The 25686-nt window shown below is 39.9% G+C and overlaps 1 protein-coding gene across 4 annotated transcripts in view; it reads right to left on the bottom strand.

Annotated features, from left to right (window-relative positions):
- The window catches only part of LOC116254442 (midasin), a 65084-nt gene that overhangs the window by 27438 nt on the left and 11960 nt on the right, over nt 1–25686 (bottom strand). For all 4 annotated transcript variants that reach the window (XM_031629836.2, XM_031629839.2, XM_031629838.2 and 1 more), the window contains exons 9-33: nt 25379–25457; nt 23406–23528; nt 23233–23332; nt 23027–23123; nt 22803–22937; nt 22670–22726; nt 22374–22550; nt 22170–22295; nt 20297–22078; nt 19509–19570; nt 19218–19413; nt 18972–19076; nt 18579–18881; nt 17811–18004; nt 17251–17305; nt 16209–16359; nt 15111–15184; nt 14877–15024; nt 2688–2786; nt 2270–2370; nt 1843–1932; nt 1665–1730; nt 1410–1574; nt 1081–1288; nt 96–973 (exon numbers count right to left, since the gene is read on the bottom strand). In XM_031629836.2, coding sequence (XP_031485696.1) covers nt 96–973; nt 1081–1288; nt 1410–1574; nt 1665–1730; nt 1843–1932; nt 2270–2370; nt 2688–2786; nt 14877–15024; nt 15111–15184; nt 16209–16359; nt 17251–17305; nt 17811–18004; nt 18579–18881; nt 18972–19076; nt 19218–19413; nt 19509–19570; nt 20297–22078; nt 22170–22295; nt 22374–22550; nt 22670–22726; nt 22803–22937; nt 23027–23123; nt 23233–23332; nt 23406–23528; nt 25379–25457 — 5571 coding nt within the window. The remainder of the gene's footprint in view (nt 1–95; nt 974–1080; nt 1289–1409; nt 1575–1664; nt 1731–1842; nt 1933–2269; nt 2371–2687; nt 2787–14876; nt 15025–15110; nt 15185–16208; nt 16360–17250; nt 17306–17810; nt 18005–18578; nt 18882–18971; nt 19077–19217; nt 19414–19508; nt 19571–20296; nt 22079–22169; nt 22296–22373; nt 22551–22669; nt 22727–22802; nt 22938–23026; nt 23124–23232; nt 23333–23405; nt 23529–25378; nt 25458–25686) is intronic.

Below are 25686 nucleotides of genomic sequence, written 5' to 3'. Positions count from 1 at the left end.
AGGTATAAGTTGTTTTTCATAGTAAAAATAGATGACATACTAAAAGAAACAAGGTATAAGTTGTTTTTCATAGTAAAAATAGATGACATACTAACCGTGGGATTACATAAATTTGCATTGTCCAGCAATACCCATTCCCCACGCTCAGCTGCCTTGATCAACCCTCCTACAACCCACTCAAACTTCCCTGAAAAAGATTTTGATGCACACGTTGCCTTTGAATCAGATATGGTTTTGATTGCAGAATTAAGTTCTTCAACTGACCAAGATAGAGGTAAATGCAATTTCTCCTGGTTGATATGGACCTCTGTACCAATCTCAATTAATGAATTTATGTAGCCTGGATCTCCAAGAAAAGAATGGTGACCTGAAACAGAAGATGACTTTGTACTAGGTAGCAATTGGAGCCACTTCTTGACAAAGCTCAATTCAATCTCTGGATCTCTACTGTCACCATCAAAATATGAGCTGCAAAACTCGTTTATGTACCTTTCAATTTCAACAATGGTAGAATGCAAATGGCGCAAGGCATTGTACTGTTCAAAACAGCCAAGCAATTCAGACATGTCAGTTGCAGATGATAGACTATATTCATGTAGCGTATTGCCTGTGAGTTCAGAAAGTAATCTGACAAGTGATGTTTTTCCAGAGGAGGGTGGGCCAACCAAAATACAACACCATCCTTGCTTAACGCAGTGCACTACAGATTCTAAGCTGTGGCGCATCCCAGGCAACAGATGAAGTGGAGTCTTAGAAACTTTTGCTGGTTGAAAGTGTTTTCTACTTATGCATGCTCCACCAACAATAAGTTCTTGCTCATTGATTTGAACCATCGGAAATGCAGATATGTAAGGCTTATCCCCAAAAACTTCCTCATAGAGCTTCATAACTTGTTTGCGGTCATCTACTGTACGCATTCTTTGCAGGTAAACAACACTAAGAAAGCAATCTGCCCTCGATGTGGAAGGAGAACCTATAGAACAAGCTCAGAGAAGAGAACCAAGTTAGGAACTATCATTTCAAAAAGCAAAAAAACAGTTTGTGCATAGAAGATTTGTTTCCCAAAATATAGAAAACCACCTTCAAGAAGCTGGCATGCACGGAGGACATCCCGCAGATTGAATTCCCATGGACTGCCACTCTGACCATAAGCAGAGTGTACCATAGTATCTTCATAAAGACGATTATTAAAGGTAATCAGCTTGGAAAGCAGTGGTCTTGGAATGGATGGGAAAAGTGAATTACAAATAAAAAAATAATCATCTACGCCTAGTTCCTCCACATAAACCTGATACATTTGAAAAAAAAAAATAGAGTGATAAGTAGCATGACAAACAAATAGCAAATTGTACATGAATGAGCATTGAATCACCCTCATCAAATCACCAGATTAACTGAAGAGGACATACCTTGGTAAAGCGATTCAGAAAAGACCTTGGAAGGCCTTTCCTGCCACCACCCTGATATGTTGGATTTTGACATGCAAAAACCCTAAAGGTAGGTGGACACTTGAAGGTAAGCCCCAGTTCTGGAATATAAACTTCAGCCCGGTGATCTAATATTGCATTTAGACCCTGGAAAGCAATTGGCTCAATAAGTTACTATTGGACAACCAAAAACATACAAATGAGGAAAAGCAAAAGCAGCTGAGGTTGGGATACTGCCTCAAGCACAGACTGAGGAGCCAAATTGAGTTCATCCAACAGAACCCAAGATCCACTCTTTATAGCCTGTGGTTACAAGTAGCATGAAATAGAAAATATAAGCCTAAAAGAATTTTCAGACACAAGAAAAATTACTCTCAAAATAATTGCAAAACAAACATTGATCAGACAAGTCAACCTGGAGAAGTATCCCATCAGACCAAGCAAATTGAATTCCTGTTTCACCATCAACAGGTAGATCTGATCCCAATAAATCCATAATATCCGTCTGAAATAGGAACAACAAAACAGAGATTATTTTTCTTACCAGAAAACTACTAGATTACCACACCATTTTTTTCAGGTCAGCAGAAGGGAAACACACTTTCCCTTAATTGGACCACATGTGGGCCTAGATGCCAGCTGAGAAAGACGAACTGCACAGCATCATCTCAGACCCACATGACAGTTCAGATTTTCTCACTCATATTTGTTTAGTTTATTCCAGTAGCAAGTGGCTGATGAACATTTTTCAATGGTAAGCATCTTCTCATCGTTTCAATCAGAAAATACAAGGCATTAACGTATCCAAATTCCAAACTAACATCAAGCTATAACTGGCTTACTTCTTCAGATAGGTTTATTCTGACAATATTATGCCCCGACAAGTTAGCAAGAGCAACCACTAAGCTGGTCTTCCCCACACCTGGACTTCCTTCCAGTAACACTACAAGCAAGAAAAACATAAACAAAGTCAGATTGCAATTTTATAATATAAAGTGGAAGATCAACGACTCTGAAAACAAAGATATATATATATATAAAGTGGAATGGACAAAAATATTTGTATAGTGAGAACTGAAACTAAGATGTCAGGACACTTAATTTGACAAAAAATGATGGAACATCATGATAAACCATTCATTTCCATATCAGGCATCTTCCATCTGAAATGGCTGCCTATTCAGATAGAACTCCATTAACAAATTGCACTATAACCATCACACACTCCAAACATGATAGAGAAGCACATGCTAAAATTACCTGGCTTTGGAAGCTGCATTGCCCGCAGAACACGTAAGGCATTTCTAGCAGTAGTTGGTGCCAACAATTGAAAATTTTCACCTTTAAAGTTCTTGTCACCTAAAATGAAATAAATGTGCACAATTTATCAAAATTACAAACTTGCAGGAATTCACAGGCCGCAACCAACACCACTTACCAAATGAACAAAGTACAAACTATTTCGACGTGTAAATCATTAGTATTACTATCCAAACATCTACTTTAAAAAAGCTCCTAACATCAGCAGAAAAATGGCCCATTTGTTCCTCCCTGATTCTCAGAGACGAACTCTTTAGTTCAACTAAAGATTTCATTTTCCAAATTCGAGATCACTTGCCATCCAAATAAGTTACCACATGGCCGGGAATCAAGAGATGATTCTTGTGCAAGAGATGTATGCAGTATGACACGTGGAACTTACCTTAAACTCTGCCATGTGCCAGAATTATTTCATGCACAACGAAAGATGTGTGTGCCCTAAGCTACACAAAATTGGATAATCAGAAACCAATATGAATGTAGTTGCATCCCATATGCAGGTGTACCCATGGGCCTTCCAAATTTTCCTACATTGCAATCATATGTAGCAATGCTTTTCAAGTATCTATGATTAGAATTTTTCTCATTTTCTTTTCATTACATCATCACGTTCAAACCCACACTTCTAGCAGAAAAAAAAGATTCTACAGCCTCCTCACTGAGAGCTCCACAGCAATGATAGAACCTAACCTGCCTATTGTTGAAATTAGAAAGTTTGGCCTTTAAGTGTGGTAGTCATTTGATTATTTAAAAGTTAGAGTTCCCTTTTGTCTTTTTACTATTTTATTTGTCTTACTTTTGTAACAGCCATAGCCGTGCCCTAATCTCTCTTTAAGTAGAGATTAAAGTACGATATGAATTTAGTCTCTCTCTCTCTCTCTCTCTCTCTCTCTCTCCCCCTTCTCCATTACGCAACATGGTATCAGAGACAGGTTGGCGTGATCTTCTCAAGCTGCTGCTCACGTGATCATCTCAGGCTGCTGCTGGCGTGATCACTGATTTCTCTCGTCTTTCTTGCTGCATGGAGGAGGACCTGATCTCACCTATGTGGAAGGCGTGATCAGATCCTCAAGTGGAGTTTGTGGAGAAGATTTTATGTGTTGTTCATGGATGTTGTTTAGAGTATTGAAGCAAAGTTGATCTGCAGTTTGTGGTTGTTGTTTAAGGCATGATCAGAGGTTCGGGTGGAGCAGAATATATGCAGAACTTATCTACGCAACGCAAGACGTGGACTTGCTGTTTGAGAGTTGAGGTTGGGAATAGAAGAAGCAGCGGCAGACTTCGTTTGTAAGGTTGTGCTTTCAGCAGAATATTTTCAGCAAGGTTTTCCCTTTTTTTTCTTGCTGTTCGGGGTTGTGAAAGAGGCTTGTGCACGTTTCTTGGTTTGGTTCCTGACGTCTGCGTGAAGTTGCAGCATATTATTTTATCTTGGTATTCTCATTCTTAATTTCCTGTTGTAATTCATTATGGCTGAGAACCACAAATCAGAGGGTGGCAATGATCATAAAGGAGTTGGAAATCCCTTCTCCTATGGATCTACGGATAAATTAGATGGACACAACTATAAACTGTGGTCCAGGTCTTTTATGTTGTCAGTCAAAGGACATCGAAAAAGACACATAATTGAAGAGGATGAGCCTATTGACAAGTCAGAGAAGTACATGACCTGGGAAGAGGACGACAGCATGGTTATGTCTTGGATCATGAATAGTGTCCAACCACAAATTGCTTCTACTATTACTTACTGTTAAAATAGATTGTAATGGGGAACCGGGTCCATATCTGGACCCGGTCCCATGGGCATGGGTACCGAGGCTGGCTCGGTACCCTAGGCAGCACTCTTTCTCTCCCTCTTATATATTCTTCACTTACGTGTAATTGTTGTGTTAAGTGAATAGATTTTCTCTCTCCTAGGGTTGCGGTGGTGCACCTAGGTTAGAGCTTCCCCGTGGTTTTTTCCTCTTTCTGAGGTTTTTCCACGTATACCGTGTGTTCCTTTCTTCTTCCTTCGTGTGTTGTTGCATCTCGTGTTTCCGCCGTCGTCCCTGCGCCGCTGCCGCCTTTGGAGTTTTTTTTTTCGGCCGCCGTTGGGGTTTCCTGCGCCGCCAGTTTCCGCGCAGCCGCTGTCGAAGTTTCCGCTGCCGTGGGTGTCTCTCTTTTCCGCAGTCGGACGATCCAGCGCCGTCACGCCTTGGTTTCCGTGTGGCGCTGGTGTTTCAGCCACTGCTGTGTCGTCTTGTTGCTGCCTGGTGTTGCGTCTGACTTGACTGCTTGTGATGGCGGAAGAGATCGCACCTAAAAGTGATGTGGCCTTTGACGCGAGCAGCGCTCCCAAGAGCGAGAACTTGCCGGTCCAGGTCACGCCCATTCGTCTGACTAAAGATAACTATCTCTCTTGGTCTGCTGCTCTCGAGATTGGGATAACGAGCCGTGGTCGTCTCCCCTATATCACAGGCGACAAACCGGCGCCCAGCAAAACTGATCCTCAATGGGCGACTTGGGTGTTGGAAGACAGTCAGGTTAAGGTGTGGATCATCAGCTCTGTGTCCGCTGATATTCAGCCTCTTATTCTGCGGAAGCCGACTTCGTTTGATATGTGGACTGTGCTTGCGAGGATGTATGGTCGCAAGAAAAGGGTTCTGCGTACATACCAGATTAAACGCAGTATTTATTCTCTGAAACAGGGTGACTTGTCTGTTGCCTCCTTCTATGCAGCCCTGAAAACTAAGTGGGAGGAACTTGATTATCATGTGAATGATAACTGGACTGTGGTTCCGATCATGCCCGGTACTGGGAAAAGGAATGGATGGACCGGACGTTCCTTTTACTTGGAGGCTTGCGTGATGAATTTGAATCCATTCGGAGTCAAATTCTCAACTGTGATGAGATTCCTGGAATAGAAGATGTTTATGCCAAAGTGGAATCCGAGGAACAAAGACGCCAAGTGATGTAGATTGACCCCAGTCATGGGAGTGGTCCCTCGGCCTTTGTTAGTCGTTCTTCTATGCCTGGCTAGCGCCCTGTTAGGCGATGTACCCATTGTCACAAGTCAGGACATTCTGTTGACTTTTGTTGGGATCTTCACCCTGAGAAGAGACTTGTTCGTGGTCGCCCTCCATCTAGTCGGCGAGGTTCTCTTGTGCAGGACTCAAATCAGAGTGGTTCTTCAAGTGGTGAAAAGTCGAGGCTTTCCCCGGATCAAATCAAGGAACTACAAGCTTATATCAGTCGTCTTTCTACTACGTCAGAGGACACATCTACGTCTGATGGAGCTAAGTTAGCTCAGGCTCTTGTTGCTACTAGTGATCAAGGTAATTCCTCTCTCGGTGATTGGATTGTTGACAGTGGGGCTACTCATCATATGACCGGGGACCCTAAGATGTTTCAAGAATACAAGTTGACTGCTGGGCAGCAGCGTGTTTCTACTTTCTATGGCTGATGATTCTTCTATTTTTGTGGCTGGAAAAGGGAGTTTATCATTACTGAACAAATATTGTCTTCATAATGCCCTGCATGTTCCCAATATTCCCGTAAATTTGTTATCTGTCAGCAGTATTACCAAAGAGCTAAACTGTAATCTAATATTCTCTGCTGATCGTTGTTTCCTGCAGGACTTGGGGACGGGGCAGAAGATTGGGATTGGTTCGGCTATTGATGGTCTCTACAGAATGCCAGTACAGGTTGCTTCTGCTTTGATTTTAGCCACCAGTGGACAGTTGTCTGGCGTGGATGACAGATCCGTTATTATGCGCTGGCACGAGAGACTTGGTCATCTTCCTTTTCAGTTGATTAAACAGTTGTTTCCTAAGATGTTTCAGTCTGTTTCTTTGGACACCTTCGCCTGTGAAGTGTGTCAGTTGTCTAAGCATGTTAGGGCCTCGTACCCTATTTCGTTCAATAAAACCAGCCGTCCATTTGCTTTGGTTCACTCTGATGTTTGGGGTCCTTCGGCAGTACCCACTTGTCGTGGTTTTCATTATTTCATGACTCTTATTGATGACTACTCTCGGTGTACGTTCGTGTATTTGTTGAAAGAACGTAGTGAAGTTCCCGACATTGTCAAAAACTTCGTTGCATTTGTTGAAACTCAATTCCAGACCTTTGTTCAGGCCCTTCGTACTGACAATGCTCGAGAGTATGTCTCCCAATCCCTTGATGACTTCTTGCGAAGCAAGGGTATTATACATGAAACATCTTGTAGCTACACACCTCCTCAGAATGGCGTGGCTGAAAGGAAGAACCGTCATTTGTTAAATGTCACCCGGGCCATTATGTTTCAACGTCGTGTCCCTAAGCGGTACTGGGGTGATGCACTTCTCACTAGTGCTCATCTCATTAACCGTATGCCTACTCGTGTGTTGAATGGTCATTCCCCTTATTCTGTTTTGTAGCCTACTCAGAATCCCTGGCCTTTGACCCCTCGGGTGTTTGGGTGTGTTTGCTTTGTCCATGATCATAATCTCACTCTCAAGAAACTTGATCCTCGGTCCATGAAAGTGGTCTTTTTGGCGTATTCCTCCACCCAGAAGGGATACAAGTGTGTCGATCCTAGCACTTCCAGAGTATATGTCTCCAGGGATGTTACCTTTCATGAACATGAGGCATACTTTCCTGCAAATCCTCTTCAGGGGGAGTGTCTAGGTGAGAGAGTGGAAGAGTATTCTTCGCATCAGTTGATTCAGTACACGGATTTCTTGGATTACACGGCTAGTTCTCCGAGTGTGGTAGACACAGTCAGTGAGGACAGAGACAGTCAGATGGAGGGGGGGCCTGTGGAAGAACAGTCCCGTGATCATTTGTTTGGTCAGGTATACAACAGGAAGAAGAAGGATGTGATGGAGGTTGTTGATGTTACCAATCCCAATCTTGTGAGCTCCCCGGATGATCCAAGTCCAATGAATGAAGATCTTCCCATAGCCCTGCGCAAAGGCACCAGGTCATGTACTTCTCATCCTATTCAGAGATTTGTTTTGTATGCTAAACTCAGTAAAGACTATAAGTGCTTTATTACCTCTTTATCTATGGCTGTTATTCCCAGGTCAGTGGAAGATGCCAAGGAGGATCCTAAATGGCTACAGGCCATGACAGAGGAGATGGACGCCCTGGCAAAGAACAATACGTGGGAGGTTGTTGATATTCCCAAGGGAACTCACTTAGTTGGTTCCAAGTGGGTGTTTACTGTGAAGTACAAACCTGATGGCACTGTAGAACGCTATAAAGCTCGTCACGTTGCAAAGGGGTTTAGCCAGAAATATGGGATTGACTATCTTGAGACGTTCGCTCCCGTTGCTAAACTGAAGACAGTAAGGGTCATCTTAGCTCTGGCAGTGCAAAAGAAGTGGAGCATGGACCAACTTGATGTCAAGAACGCCTTCTTGAATGGTCACCTTCAGGAAGAAGTCTATATGAGCATGCCGCCTGGATATGCGCAGAACGAAAAGTGTTGTTATCTCAAGAAAACATTGTATGGTCTCAAGCAGTCCCCTAGAGCGTGGTTTGAAAGACTAAGGGTTGTGATGAAGACTAATGGATATAAACAGGGAAATGGTGATCACACCCTCTTCATCAAGCAGAGAAATGGTCTGGTGAGCCTTCTACTTGTATATGTTGATGATATGATTGTCACAGGTGATGACGAAGAAGAAAAAAGGAAGATGAAAGAAACGTTAGCTGCTGAATTCGATCTCAAAGATGTGGGTAAATTGAGGTATTTTTTGGGAATTGAGATCGCACGATCTGAGACTGGACTTGTTATGAGCCAAAGGAAATACACTTTGGATCTTCTAAAAGAGACAGGTAAACTGGAATGCAGGCCCTTTCTTACTCCAATGGAGTCTGGCACAAGGATAAGTATCAAAACTGGGACGATCTTGGATGAGGAAGGAAAAGGGAGGTATCAGCGGCTGGTTGGTAAACTCATTTATCTCACTCTTACTTGCCCGGATATTACGTATGTTGTGGGTGTGTTAAGTCAGTTTATGCATGCCCCTACTGATTGTCATTGGAAAAGTGCTGAAAGAGTATTGGGATACTTAAAGAATGACCCAGGGAAAGGACTGCTCTATACTCGACAAGGTCAACTCAGCATTGAAGGATACTCTGACACCGACTGGGCAGGATGCACAGATACTAGAAGGTCTACCACAGGATACTGTATCTTTCTTGGAGGTAACCTGGTGGTATGGAGAAGTAAAAGACAAGAAGTTTGTTCCAGGTCCAGTGCTGAGGCTCAATACAGGGCGGTTGCTATGGGGGTTACAGAAATGTTGTGGCTCAAAATTCTTTTAGCAGATATTGGGGTGAAAATGGAAGAGAAGATGAAGATGTATTGTGACAACAAGTCGGCTATTAACTTGGCAAACAATCCAGTCCTGCACGACAGAACCAAACATGTAGAGATCGATCGCCACTTCATACGGGAACGCATAGATTCAAAGAAGTTTCCTGCCTTATATGAAGTCTGAAGATCAAGTTGTTGATGTCTTAACTAAGTCTTTATGTACATCTCAATTTGAGAAAAATGTTAGCAAGCTTGGCATGTTTGACATGTATGCCAAGCTTGAGGGGGAGTGTTAAAATAGATTGTAATGGGGAACTGGGTCCATATCTGGACCCGGTCCCATGGGGCATGGGTACCGAGGCTGGCTCGGTACCCTAGGCAGCACTCTTTCTCTCCCTCTTATATATTCTTCACTTACGTGTAATTGTTGTGTTAAGTGAATAGATTTTCTCTCTCTTAGGGTTGCGGTGGTGCACCTAGGTTAGAGCTTCCCCGTGGTTTTTTCCTCTTTCTGAGGTTTTCCCATGTATACCGTGTGTTCCTTTCTTCTTCCTTCGAGTGTTGCGTGTTTCTACACTTACTATACTCCTGCAAAGGAGATGTGGGAATTCCTTAGGCAGACATATTCACAAGATAAGAATGTGAGCAAAATCCTTCAAGTTGAAGAAGAGTTGCACAACCTCCGACAGGGAAATCATGACTTATCACAATACTTTGCAACAGTTAAAGCTACCTATGAACGTCTGAAATTCTTGCGCCCTCCGTGCAAATCTTGTTATAAGTCACACTTTGAACCTACTATGGTTGCAAAGTTTCTTGTTGGTCTCTCTCCTGAGTATGCTGCTACTAAGGATCAGATGCTCACTGGAAGTGAAATTCCTGATCTCTCTGATGCATACAACAGACTTAGCCGTCTGGCTATTAGCTTGTCTCAACCAGCTGGTGTGACGCCAGCTTCTGCTCTTGCTGTGGGGGGTGGTCGTGGTCATGGCACCACCTATAGTGCCAGACGAAGAGGTATAGGTCGTGAAACTGGGGGCCGTGGGAGGTTCCAATGCACCTATTGTGGAAAGATTGAACACTTGGAGGATCGCTGTTGGGATAAACATGGTAGCACATCCTCTTTGTCGCATGGAAGAAATATGGTCACCAAACAGGGCAAGAGCCCTACTCACTCTTTTATGGGCTCTGCACAGGTTGCGACTCCTACAGTGGAGGACTCTTCGTCTAGTATAGCACCAAAGAGTCAGAGACAGTTACCATTAGCATTGACAGAGTTGAGTATGAGCAATTTTTAGCACACAAAGCCTCCACATCGTTGACTGATCGAGCCTTCTCAGCGAGTCCTTCACGTCTGATTATTGCTTCAGGAGCATCAAGACATTTCTGCAGTAGACCTGGGTCTTTCACTACTTTACATAGATTTCCCCAGCCACGTCATGTCAAAATTGCAGATGGTAGACGGTCACCCATATTGGGTTATGGAGATGTGAAGCTTTTTCAATCTATGACTATTTCACATGTTTTAAATGCTCCTGAATTTTCATCTCATTTGCTCTCTGTCAAACGGTTGACTACTGATTTACACTGTCGCATTATTTTTTACTTTGGTTCATGCTCATTTCAGGACTTGTAAACTCGGAAGACGATTGGTGGCGGCTATGAGAAAGGGGGGCGCCTACATCCTGTCGGCTCCTATGGGTCTTGCTGCTACCTCTTCTACATCAGAGCCTACATTCTTCCAGTGGCATCTCCAGCTTGGTCATCCTTCAACACCCAAGTTCCGTTCTCTCCTACCTAATCTTTCAGTTCCAGAGTATTTTCAATGTGAGGCTTGTCAACTTGGCAAGCACACACATAGTAGTTTTCCTTCGAGTCTTAGTCCTTCAAGTCAAGGATTATTTGATCTTCTTCATGTTGATGTGTGGGGGCCTAGCAGGGTTACTAGCCGAGCTAAGTTTAGCTACTTTCTTGTCGTTGTTGATGATTATTCTCGAGTCAGTTGGGTATTCCTTTTGAAGGAAAGGTCTGAAGTAATTTGTATTCTCAAAAACTTGATTATTGAAATAAAGACTCAATTTGGTTCTGTAGTTAAGTGTATTCGCACTGATAATGATCTTGAGTTCAAATCATCTATCTTAATGACCTTTTATGCTGAAAATGGTATCTCTCCCCAATTTACATGTCCTCATACCTCACAACAGAATGGAGTTGCCGAACGAAAACATAGGCAACTTCTAACTGTTGCTCATACCAATCATCTATCTTAATGACCTTTTATGCTGAAAATGGGATCTCTCTCCAATTTACATGTCCTCATACCTCACAACAGAATGGAGTTGCCGAATGAAAACATAGGCAACTTCTAACTGTTGCTCATACCCTAATGCTTCATAATCATGTACCCGCATACTTATGGGGTGATGTCATACTCATGGCTTGTTACCTGACCAATCGTTTGCCATCATCCTCCATTGACAACAAAGTACCGATTAAACTTGTTTATCCCAATCGAAGCTTATTTTCCGTTGCACCAAAAGTTTTTGGTTGTACCTGTTTTGTTCACATCCTTGGACCTAAACGTAATAAACTTTCTGCTCAAGCCATTAAGTGTGTGTTCATTGGCTATCCTCGAAACCAAAAAAGGTACAAGTGCTTTGATCCGGTAACTCACAAAGAGTATATCAGTGCAGATGTCACTTTTTTCGAGTCTCAGTTTTACTTTAGTCCTACTTCTGTGTCATCTGAGATACTATGTCCTATCCCTTTACATATTCCTCCTGCCCCGTTGTAATCTTTTCCATCTCCTACTCTAACTATGAATAGGTTTCAGGATCCTCCATTGGTCTACACTCGGCGACAGGACCCTTCTCGTGGTCGACCATCAGACTCTTCTCAGGATGTGAGCTCCACTGAAGTAAGTATACCTGATGTTGTTCCTTCAGATGACTTGCCTATAGCCCTGCGCAAAGGCAAGAGACAGTGTACCATGCATCTTATCTCTCACTTTGTTTCCACTGCCCATCTTGATGATAACTTACAACAATTTCTTAAGGCTATGTCAGTTCATACTGTCCCAACTTGTCATCATCAGGTCTTACTAGACTGTAAATGGCGAACAGCTATGCAAGATGAGATGGATGCTCACGTACAACGTGGTACATGGGAATTGGTTGATCCACCTAAAGATTGTGACATTGTTGGCTCCAAATGGGTATTTATAGTCAAGTATCATTCAAATGGGTCATTAGAGTGATACAAGGCTCGATTAGTGGCTAAAGGTTACACTCAGACATACGGGGTTGACTTCTTTGAGACGTTCTCTCCAGTTGCCAGGTTGGGCACTATTCGCCTTATTATTTCTATTGTGATACACTCTGATTGGCCTATGTATCAGCTTGATGTGAAGAATGCCTTTCTGTATGGTGACCTTGAGGAGACTGTATATATGCAACAACCTTCAGGGTTCGAGCAACAGGGGGAGTGTGGTAAAGTGTTTCGACTGAAGAAGGCTATCTATGGACTTAAACAAAGTCCCAGGACATGGTTCCACAAATTATCAGAGGTCGTTTCACAATGTGGATTTGAACGATCTCCTTTGGATCATTCTCTATTCATCAAGAAGACCTCCACAAGTAAAGATGTCATGATAGTATATGTTGATGACATTTTCTTGAAAGGTGATTGTGGTCAAAAAATCTATGCTACAAAGGTTTTCCTTCAAAAGCATTTTGTCACGAAGGATCTTGGTCACTTGAGATATTTTCTTGGGATTGAAGTTGTGCAGAACAAAGAAGGTGTAGTATTGTCTCAAAGGAAGTATGTCCTTGACCTACTGCAGGACACAGGGATGCTAGGGACCAAGCCGGCTAATCTCCCTATGAATCCACGTATTCATCTTCATGATGATCAATCAGTCCCGATCTTAAAGGTCTCTCATTGGAAAACTGCTTTATGTTACTGTAACAAGACCAGACATTAGCTTTGCTGTTGGAAAATTAAGTTAGTTTATGGAAAAGCCTAGAAAAGTCCACTGGGATGAGGCGTTGATGGTGTTGAAATACCTAAAATCATTCCCAGGCAGAGGCCTCTTCTTTAAGAAAGGTGAATCTCTAGAAGTTGTTGCTTACAGTGATGCTGACTATGTAGGGTCTATTGATGATAGAAAGTCCACGACTGGCTTCTGTGTCTTTGTTGGGGGTAATCTTATATCATGGAGAAGCAAGAAACAAAATATAGTCTCTAGATCAAGTGCAGAATCTGAATATAGAGCAATAGCTCAAACAGCAACGGAGATGACGTGGGTTAAATCTATGCTAACGAATATGAGTATTCATGTTCCTCTTCCTATGAAAATGTACTGTGATAACAAGGCTGCCACTTATATTGCAAACAATCCAGTATTTCCTGAAAGAACTAAGTACATTCAGGTGGATTGTCATTATGTTCGGGATCTTATAAAAGAAGGTGTGGTGTCTACGGTTCATGTAGCTTCTGAAGATCAAGCAGCAGATATGTTTACGAAAGTTCTTCCGATTGGTGATTTCTCTACATGTTGTGACAAGCTGAGCATGGTTGATATCTATGCTCAAGCTTGAGGGAGAGTGTTGAAATTAGAAAGTTTGGCCTTAAGTGTGGTAGTCATTTCATTATTTAAAAGTTAGAGTTCCCTTTTGTCTTTTTACTAATCTCTCTTTAAGTAGAGATTATAGCACGATATGAATTTAGTCTCTCTCTCTCTCTCTCTCTCTCTCTCTCTCTCTCTCCCTTCTCCATTACGCAACACCTACTGTAGCAGGGTGGCTCTTTATTTCACAAGACCTGGACAATTACCCGTACTCCATCGAACTGGGAGTTTATGTGTCCCTTCCTTCTCTTCCTCCCTTGTTAAGATAGGCCAGCACCTGGCCACCAAAATAATACCTAGTAGCTTTCAGTACAAACATTAAAAGACGTATGGATGCACAGATGCAAGTCACACAACAAACGTCATTTTAGATAGACCAGTTCAACCAATTAGTGACCTAGACAGTTCAAATGAGCACAGGTTTGGAGACAAAGAGCAAATGCAGGTATCAGTCTGATACTATTTAATGATTAGTGTGAAATATGTATGCCAGCACACACAAACAGCCATACGCCGCACACATTGGAACCTATAATGGGTCTGAATAATGTGCGACAACATATTATTTGGACCATATGAAAATCTTGAATATGGTTTCCTACACATAGGTTGGTCGAGTGCAGCAAACAGTAATCAAGCTTTTGGTTCACATAATTCAAAAAACAAGGCAGAACTAACCAACAGACCTCATATGGAATCCTACTGAACCAGAATTAAGAAGGGCCAGGATAGAGGTTCTAGCATGCCACCTCAACCAACACATTATGAGATGAAAGAAAAAAAAAAGATTTATAGAACTTAAAAGTTAAAACATTAAAATTAATATTTATTTTGCTTGGCTCACCTAAGAAATGCAGTTTAGCCTGCCATGCACCTGACAAAGCCACCCAGGTGCAACTAGAGCAAGTTTTGGTTATAACACATTGGTCCCAAAAGGCTATATTTTGGAACTCAAACCCCAAAAGGGTACGCTTGTGACTGATATGGCATGTGAAACATCATGCAATCCAAACCTATTTCCTTGTTTATCCTTGATAGATAAATATGTGTCCAAGTATATCGCCAACCTGCAGGACTACTAGTTTACCCGCCCATTAACAATCACCCAATAGCAAACACTGGAACACTAATACTATGAAAAAAAATTGATGAAGATGTAAAGCACTTCACCCCAAGATGAACAAAAGACCACAATTAGGGAGAAATATAGATAAATTGGTACCTCTCACAATGTAGAAAGGATCAATTCCAAACAGATGAGGTGATTTAGCCTCATTCCTGACTGCCACATTTTCTGCAACGCCATTGTTACCCCATGCATAGCTTCCAATTTCAGCAACTTTGGCATCCAGAGGACTGGAGGTATAAACCTGATATAAGAAATTGTATGGTATAATTCATACAAGACAAGCACAATCTAGAACATAGAACATAATGTTCAAGGCATGAGAACAACCTCAAGCTCCTTCACAAGAAAAGCCAGACAACTCTCTCTCACTTGTTGCGCCATGGATTTTGAAATTCCTGTTCCTGAAAGTGCCAAAGGAAGAAAATCAAAGATTGTAAGGAGGCCCGAGTGCAAATCAAACACAAAACAAGCAATAGAATATCCAAAAGATAAAAGAGTGAAGACAATAAGCTGAAGAATAACCACCAAAAAATGTATGTCAACCTGGGTAACCAGTCCTTTGGTTGGCAACCAGCTGAATGGTTCATATGAGTCTATGACCATTTAATTAGATGAGCTTCATCGATAAGTCAAATGACTAGGTCCATTAGCAGCCATTTGGTCATAGCTAGATCTACAGTTCTCTCTCTCTCTCTCTCTCTCTCGCTCTCTCTCCCTCCCCCCCCCCAACTTTTTCCCCCCTTCCCCACCCCCCCAAAACTCCGTGCCACCTTTTATATGTAACATAGGAACACAAATATATATTTGAACTCCAACTGATTACCCCCTGACTGACCTGTGTCTGATTTCGATTTTGACTTCTAGCTTCCAAAGTCATGAGCATGGAAGATCCACAAACTCTTACGAAGAAAAATTCCAATTAACGAAAAAAGAATCAAAGAGGGTGATCACAAGAATATGATATCAACAGAAATTTCAACAAATTTACTTGATGACAGAAAAACACCATGAAGCATCACAAATAATAACTTGCACCTTTTAATTAGATCTCAAGTCTAAAGCACATCAAACAAGAACCACATTTCAGAATCAAATATAAGCTGCATTAAATAAGAACACAAATCACAAGCGCCAAGCATACATGAAGTAGCTAGCAGTTCAACAGCATGTATTGGACACATGACATGCCTAAAACAAGCATTTGAAGCAGGCAAAGCAAAAAAAAGTCATCCAAAAATATAGCTTCGTGGAAGTACCTAAGGAGAGTCCATCAGTAAGAGCACAAAGCAAATTATATTATTCCCAGCAACTAAGCAGATATAAGTAAGAAGAGTTTTGAATTTGTTGGCATTGGACCCCTAAATTGCCTAAAGCACATATCAAGAAAAGTAAACAATTTATTTGAACATAGTTTCATGGAAATACCTAAGGTGAGCCCATCAAGCAACACAAGGAATGCACCATGAATGAAAGCATAGATGGATCCAAGATCTTGCTCAGCTACATTGACAAAATCAATCCAAGACAAGAGATCTCTTATGGTCAGAACCCTTCCAATTTGCAGTTCATGAAACCACTGTTCAGACAACCACCATAGAAAAAGAAAAAGAAAAGTTATTAATCCAAAAAACAATGAGAGAGAGAGAGAGATGAAAAATAATCCAGGCCCAAAACTAGAGAATCATTACTTGAAAAGATTGCTAAAATGAAGTACTGTAATATCATCGTGAGATTTCTCTGAGATTTTTCAAAAGAAAATCATTTTCAGTATATTTTAAACTCTTTTGGGATTTCTTTTTACATTTTAATAACAGTTTCCAATTTTGATGGTTTTGTAAAAAACTTAGTAGAAAACTTATCATCTTAAACTTTGTGGGTTTCTTTTAACATTGTAGCAACTATTTTGAATCCTATCAATGATTTTGTAAAAAAAAAAAGGTATAAAACTCATAATTTTGTAATTCACTTTTATATTTTATATTTTCATTTTTTTGGAATTAAAATAGACTTACCAATTAATACCCAAGAGAAATGTCACCAAGAAAAACCAAGAATGATACTTGAAGTGGCAATCCATGAAGGCCTGCAACAAGGATTGAACCCCACGCACCAATCTGGATGCATTTGGTTATTATTGCTCGATTAATTTTTTCTAAATATACGTTATAAGGAACAAAGTCTAAACTTCATGTACGCCCTAAACATCTTTTCTGCCACATACAAGTTTTAACGCACCAAGATCATAAATGGTTATAAGGAACAAAGTCTAAACTTCATGTACGCCCTAAACATCTTTTCTGCCACATACAAGTTTTAACGCACCAAGATCATAAATGGTTGTCATGAAGAAAAAATATTGTTTATCACATACAAACAGAAACCTGAACATACAAAATAAAATGTTTAATGCATCCATCACGTTTAATGCAAAAGAATCACATAGGAATGAAAAGTAAAGATAACATACTTCCCAGAAACTCAATAATGGCTGCACAAGATACAAGAGTTCAGGCCTAGAGAATCTGCAATAGAGAGAGACCACAAGAGGTCAACCTCAAATGGAAAATGCCAATTCAGAAAAAATCAACAGAGCTAACAATAATCAAAAACACATTTAACTTTTATATATTGTCCAAGTATATCTAAATTTTCTTGAATTAATTAAAATTATCCATAGCTTCATTTCTGTCAAGACATACTAAATCAGTGAAAAGTTTCCATTTTTGCATCCAAAAGTGACTCGGAAAACATATGTAAGTTCATGAATGCACCAAATTTTCCTTCCTTAACTTTTTTACATTAATAAAAGAAAAAAAATCCTCAAATAATGCAAAAATTTATAGAAAAGAAAATTTACCGCTTTGCATAGAGTTGAAGTGATAACCTCAGCTAAATGGAAGGTTAATTTTGTTAATGCTACACAACGCAGGTGTGTTTTTCACAACAACAAAAGTTTAGCCAAACCTTTAAGTGCATCTTAGAAAATTTCCCTAAAAAAAGAAATTATAAAGGGAGAAAGATGTTTGCCTTTTTTCAGCGATGCCCCTAAGCTCATTTAGGTCATTAGTTGGTGGAACCCATATCTCCGTGAAACGATTCCGCAGAGCAGGAGAAAGTTCTTTCTTTCCAAAATCACCACCTGGATTCATGGTAGCAAGAAGGAAGAAATTCCTGTGTGCGGTTATTTCTTCCACCATGGAGCCTCCTTTCTCAGCCAAAACCTAAACCCCCGAGCACAAAAAGAACTCCTTAGATAATTACTTACAAGAAAATAGTTTGGACAACAGTCATACAGAAATCTGCCACCACATTGACCAAGAGAGTGACATGATCTAACTAATACAAACAGCACATCACCAATAACTACCCAATCACCCACAAATTATTACATAGCTCAACTGCGAAAAATGAGCAACAAATGATGAAGCTAAAATTAGACAATAAGGGTGAATGCATGCACAGTACATAGTGTCATAATCTAACAATGGCATCAATAAGTCAACAATACCCCGCCCAAGTAAAAACCAGCTAGCTCTGAACAAACCTAAACACCTTATGAGACATAACCAATTCAACAGCATCAACATATTGACCAGCACAAAACCAATTAACTTACAAAAGCCTCATGACATTAAGACCCATTTTCTGACCAACCTTATGTCTGACCAACTTAATACGCCAAATGAACTACCAATTGCCAGCATTCTTCAATGGGAAAACAAAAAGGAATAAAAAAGGAAACAACAACAAAGACAGATCATGGAGCCACACAGGATGATGGTGTCGCAGACTCACCAATTTTCTCTCAGGCTCCATAACACTGTTCAATCTTTCAAGCACACTATCATCAGCAAGAGATACTTCATCCACAAGAAATAAATCACCATTCTTCATTGCCTGAACCAATGGTCCATCCTTCCAAGCAAATAATGATTTCCATTTACTATGGAGATCCGATAGTTCAAGCTTAAATTGCTCCAGCATCCTAATGTCTTCTCCAACCATACCAGAACAAGCACCAGCATCCTCCAAGGAATTTCTAAGATGATCAAGTGCAGCCAAAGTGGATTGAGCATTCCCAACATCTGGAGATAAAGACTAACAGCACAAGATAACCCAAACTCAAAAAAACTCAAAAAGAAGCATTAAAAACAACAGCATGACAAGAATATCCAACAGAAAGCTTACAGCAATCATTTTAATCCCATTGAAAGTCTTCATGAGCTTCATCCTCTCAATGACATTGCTAAATTGAGATGCAATCCAGGCACGCTCACGAACTGGATAATAACCCTAAAATGCAATGACCACATTTGGAGATAAATATATCAGTCCACTATGAAAATTTCTGATGAGAAGTACCAACCAAAAAAAATTACATTTTTCAGCAAAGAGAAAATAAATGATCAACTAAGAGTCTAAGATGAAACTTACCCCAAGAAAATCAGAAGTCTCAGTGTACCTGTGACAATTCAGAATATGCAACTGTGAACCCAAAACATTACTTAGCAGTTGACATATAGTCGTCTTCCCACTGCCAGTTTCTCCAACAAGAAGAACAGGCTCCCTCATTTGATAACAACGTTCAACAAGAAAATATAATCGCTGCATGCTACGGGTCCAGGTAATCCTGCAAATATGGAAGATAGATTACAAAAAGACAACGTAAAATACTACAAAGATTATAGACAAAGTAGTAGATTTACTAATTGATGTCAGTCATACTTGCCAACGATTGGTGACACTTGTAAGCTTTTACTTGGTTCAACAGGGAACGCTAAAGATTCCTGAAATTTTATCACAGAAAAAATAAATTAATCAATAACCAACACACTTGAAAACAGAACACTTCATTACATTCACATATTAAGACTATCACGGACAACAACATCCACATGTTACCCATGCAAGATTACATCCATAAAATCTAGTGACAAGCAAAAATCATCAAGTTTGATGGATGCCAGAACATCCTTAAAGATGCACATCTGTGACCTCCTTTTCCAGTTATTCCCCAAACCTGGTGAGTTATGTCCCACGTCCACATAGGAATCTCCTCACCTGTCTGGTCTTGAAGCAACAGAGATTCCTTGTATTAAACATTTGTCCTGTTGCAAGTTCAAGGCCTTGAGCTGACACACTAGAAATGTGATTGGAGCGCACAGATAAAGACAACCACAGGATATAGCATCATAGTGCGTGCATTTGATTATCAGCATCTTAATGTGCACATTTGCTTATTCAGTATAGAAGATGTAATATCTTCCAAAAAAGGCAATAATTGGAGATAACATTATCTATGATATAAAATTCTGAATTGGAGTTGACACTCGTAATCTTCCAATTCCTGTTTGGATCATTGATTTAATAACTAGAAATAAATAAACAAGCTTAACAACAAAACCTAAAAATCAATCACTAGCCCAATTTGACTAATCACCATCAAGTATACAAGAGAAGGCACCACAATTGTAGAAAGGGGGGGAGGGTGCAGAGGGAGAGAGAGAGCATACAGCTGAATATAGTACATCTTTGCTTATTTCAACGCGGAGATGTTTCTTCAAAACTTCTTTCACTACTTCTTGTTCACTTTCATCTCGTAACCTTTCAGCTAAAATGTAGTAACCATCCTTTGCTAAATCTACACCAAACTTTCTAAAACGGTCAGCCCATCGAAACAAGTCACGTGGTGTTATGAAACCAAGTTTTCCAGCAAACACTTTGCTTCCCTGCCTGTGACGCTGCAGATCTCTCATAATGCTAACCATCTTAATTGAATAACTTCTTGGAATTTCACATCTATGCTCCAATATGGTAATCAACTCATCTTCAGGTATTTCATCAACATGAATCTCTAGAAACCGATTGCGAAAAGCTCTAGAAAGAACCTTACGTCCACCATAGGAAATGGGAGGATTTTGAGTAGCAAAGAGCATAAAGTCTGGATGTGGCTTAACCGTTTCCTGCAACTCTGGCAAAAAGATCTCCCTGTTGTCATCCAATAATCTATTTAGAGCTTCTAACACATCTGATGGTGCAAGATTTAACTCATCCAGAACTATCCAATAACCCTTACGAACAGCCTCAACTAGAATGCCCTCCTGAAAAGCGAGTTTCCCGGAGGTATCTGCAACATAAGAACCAAAATATTCTTGCAGATCCGTATGCTCATGATTATTGATACGAACAAATCTGTGGCCAAAAATTGTGGCAAGATACCGAACAAGACTAGTTTTCCCACTTGATGTTGGGCCTTGCAAGAGGACAGGATACCTACGAACAAAGGCAGCACGTGCAAGGGAATTAAGGTGCCCCTTGATGCTTTCTGTCAAAACATAATGTTTGCAGAACAGATCAGATGATGATGCTTCAAGTGCTTGTTTGTTGCTGCAATAATAACTGAACGGAATGTCTTGAGGCTTTTTCCCCAGGCCCTTCAACAAAATTGACATAATGATGTCATGCATGATTTTAGCACTATGGTGATCCAGCAACGTCAGGAAAAACATACAAAAGCCATCATATAGGGCCTTCTCAAATGAAAACTTTGGTAACGCTAACTTTGTATATTCCATGGAACGGGCAAGAGAACGCAAACTAAACTGTGGTTTTTGACCAGCCCCATCAAACAACCTTTCTTCTGATTGCTTCCTGCATTCTCTATAAAAATTTGAAATATTCTTCACAATGTCCACATTTGGTTTCTCTATAAACTGCACATCTTCAATATATTGAGCTACAAACATGTCCAGATCTTCATCACTTAACATGTCATCTACAAAAATTTCAGTAAACCTGCTACGAATGGAAAAAGGTAGATCTCTTTTTCCTGCATCAGTTGCAGGGTTCATGCACGCAAAAATCCGAAAGTTATGATGCCGGTGTATGTACTCAATATCCCCCCTTTCTGCCAAGCAAAGGGTACCGTCTCCACCTTCCAGAACGCCAGTAAGTCTCTGTAGCGTCTCTGGTGGAGCCAAATTAACTTCATCCAGCAAAATCCAGGAGCCATTTTTCAGAGCTTTTACTAATGCCCCTTCCACAAAAGAAAATGACATGGAAGAAGTAGACGTAGTTTGCTTCATAGCAGAATTCACCCTTATAGAAAAAGACATCCAGCGCTGGACAATGTCTTTTCCCAGTGATCTTTTCCGCTTTTTAAAACTCTCAGGTTCGTCAATTTGACCTAATGGTTTCTTAAACGCGCTGACAGCTTTCTGAAATGCATTCAAGAGTTTACTCCACCTCTTTTCATTTGCATATTTTCTAACACGCTGAAGAAACATAATGTTCTCCTGTAATGTTATCAGCCAAGACAGTAATCAATTAGATGGCACATCAATCAAATTTTGACTGCATTCATTTAGTGTCATAAAACAACATTACCTGCACCGGAAATGTCCTTGAGAATAGGTCATTGAACTCCTTCAGCAGAGTGATACATGTAGAATGTGAATCAACTGGTTTGAAGCCACCTAAAAGTTCAGCAGCATCTGTCTGCTGGCTTAAATTCTACAACACAATTAAATAATTGTCACTATGAAGTACAAATATAGCTCACAACAGTAGAGAAAGATTCATGACAGGTACCAGAACAGTCAACGGCATTCCCAATCGTGCTGCAAGAATTTGTACAAGTGTGGTCTTCCCCGTTCCAGTCTCACCAACAAGAAGAACAGGCTCATTATACTTAACAGCGCCAGCCACCTTTTCAAGAATGCGCAAGGAACTTCCAATATTGACGAACTTGCGTCCATAATCTTGCAACTGCAAGAACAAAAGATGAAAAGTAATGAATAAAGAACATAGTTTTTTATTAGGCCTATAGAATGATTTTCATTGAAGTACTCCAAGATAACAAAAAAGGGTTTCATAAATAGAAGTACCGGTTCTTGGAAAGTTTCAAGAATGACACGGCCAATTTGCAAATCTGACTTAACATTCTGCAGGGAAAGGCAGATATCACATTTGAGCCATGTAGATTAGCAACAATAAATCATATTTAACAGCTCGTAAAACCTGAAACGCAGGCTTGTGATGCCTCTGCAAATACTCCACTTCAGCTTGAGGTACAACCCACATCTTTCCAATTTCTTTCATTAGCAAGAGCCTGCTTTCAGGAGATGTTATTGATGAAGCAAATACATCTATAGCCTGAATAAAGATAGAGAATAGGTTGGTAACCAAAACCCCAGAAAATACATAAATCTTATTAAGGCATAATTTCAAAATATAAGCCAGACCTCTTGATAAATGTGTTTAAGTTGAGAATCTGACAATGTAAGCCCATAAATCCTAGTACCTTGATCCATAATCCTCTGGCACCACTTCAAGAGATCCCTGCAGCTCAAATTTCAGTGTGCAATAAAGCATAAGGAGTACATGTGATTACAAAAAGAACATAGAAGATTCTAAACAACAGCAGAAACTAAAATGTTTCACGTCATACCTTAACGAAAACCTGCAAAATGTACCACCTGAACCTGCAACCCCAAGGCTATAGCCTCCATGTTGTGCTGATATGATGGTGTTGACCTTCTCCATGGTGTCTGCAGTCCATTTTTTATCAGATGGAGAGAGAAAGAACTGATAGATAACAAATGCACTATGAAGAAAACAAACCTATCAATTTTGGAGTAATATGTTGTAGACTTGGAAACCATTTCTTCACAATATCTAACATGTCCTCGTTACTAGCAGCCTCAACTGAAACTTTTCTCCAATGACCACTCAAGGGGCTCCTTCCTGTTGCATGACATGAGCTCTCTGATTTAGACCCTTCAATGTGAATACAATCAGCCATTTGCCAAGCACAGAAAACAGCAAAGCTAGACCTTTAAAGTTGCATGATATCCAAGAATTCAGAGTGAACTAAATATTGAAAGTCCTAGAGAGGCCAAAAGGAACTACTTCTTCAGTTCTTCTATATTAAAGTACATAACAGGATTTTTTTGCACCAATTGCTACAGCGACCGTGGTAAGTGTCTTCTTTTTTAGCTTCTACGAAAGGATAGAACATACTTCAGTTGGATGTCAAGAATGCATTTTAAAATAAAAATTTAAACGAAGAAATTTACATGGACTGCCATATATAAGAATGTTACTGAAGGCAATTTCACCTGCATAAAGCTCTTACAGTTTAAACAACCTCCCAAAGCTTGTTATGATAGATTTAGTAATGCTATGTTAGGATATGGTTCTAGATACTCTTACATTACTTCCTTTGTAAAGAAATCAAACTTAAGAAATCATTATCTCATTATTATATGCTAATGATATCATTGGTGAACATGTTGAAACTTGAAAGTATAAATAATTTTAAGTTCATTCTGAGAAAAGAAATTTGAGATATCAGACCTGGTTTCCTAACATGTTTTTCGAGAATTGAAGCAGCTTATTTTCACAAGAGTATCAAACTAAACTTGCTATGGAGGTAATAAAGCGGTTAGTTATAATTGATGATAAGATTTGTGGGTCCCAAAGTTGTAAGAGCCAAAATGAAGATAAATGAGAGATTCTATACACGATCCTACTCCCTACGAGAACTGATTAGATCACCGGTAAGTATCATCAGACCAGAAATTGTATATGCAGTACATGTTGCTAGTGAATTTCAACATGCTCCCACTTCTGTAAATATTAGTGCAATTCTTCAAATTCTAAGACACACAAAGGAAGCAATTAATAAAGGGTTATCGGGTATCCTTCATCATCATCCTTGAATAATTGCTTACAATGATTCTGATTGGGGGAATGACCCAAGTAACCATCATCCACCATTTGTTTTCCATGTTCTCAGGAAAAATTGCGAATATCATAAGGATGTAAAAACAACAGATATGATTCTCGACAGCTAGTTAGATATAGAGCTATCTCTACCACTACAATAGAGGTTTTTTTGACTTAGACAATCTCTAAGTGACATTGAAGTATTTTCGAAGTAACCTACCAAACTGTGTTACAAAAATAAGTTTGCCATATATATGCACACCAACACACATTTCCTGAATACACGAAGTCAATGTGTTATTGAAGAAAATTATAGATCTTCCTCATGTCTAACATTGATCTGAGTATCAGTCTATCAGATGGTTGACTTCTTCACCAAAGCGCTATATTTTTCCTAGATAATCTTCTTCTTGGCAAACTTCCATTTGTCACACAAGTTTGAGAAGGGGGGGTATACATATGTATATCCAATGTGTTTGTGTGTGTTGTGCATGATTGAGCTATTAGTTCATTGGTATATATGAAAGCATGATAGACTAGTATTTCACAGTATATAAGTTATAGTCTACTGGTATACATGAAAATATAAGCTGTATTTCACGGCCTCTAACACACACGCATACATATTACATGCACTTTTGTGTAGTATAAGCCTTTTTTTGTCTTATATTTCAATTTTGTGTACTTCTCAGGAGTAGAAGAGAGACATCAAAGTCCAAGGAATGGACAAGATTTCTCATGGCTTTATGAAGGTATCAATGACAAGATCATTAGGAAACACAGAAATTTAAAAAAAAAAAAAAAGCCAAATCAAATGAATATGCCAAGAGCAACTATTTACTTATTTCTGCTCAATAAAGAATGACCTTTTATATTATTGCAGAAATCAATTCTTGAACTTGATACTGTTGCCAATAACTGGAATCCTTTGGCTGCACTAACAGTCTGCAAAACAACCCACGTAATATGCAAACGTGAGTCGAAAAAAAAGATGAAAGTATCCATTAATAGTAGAAGCTCAAGAAAGCCAAATATAATGTGAAAATGGCAGAACGATATCATAATCAATATTTTCTCACCTTCCTGAATGAAACAAGGAAATATTACATGGAGATCAAAGGAGATGACAGTAACTAAAGTCTAACTCTCCGCAAGGGTCGGTCACCTAATCGAA

The sequence above is a fragment of the Nymphaea colorata genome, chromosome 5 (genome assembly GCF_008831285.2).
Source record: "Nymphaea colorata isolate Beijing-Zhang1983 chromosome 5, ASM883128v2, whole genome shotgun sequence".
In the NCBI taxonomy this organism is placed as follows: Eukaryota; Viridiplantae; Streptophyta; class Magnoliopsida; order Nymphaeales; family Nymphaeaceae; genus Nymphaea; species Nymphaea colorata.
This window is presented reverse-complemented; position numbering and strand designations above follow the sequence as displayed.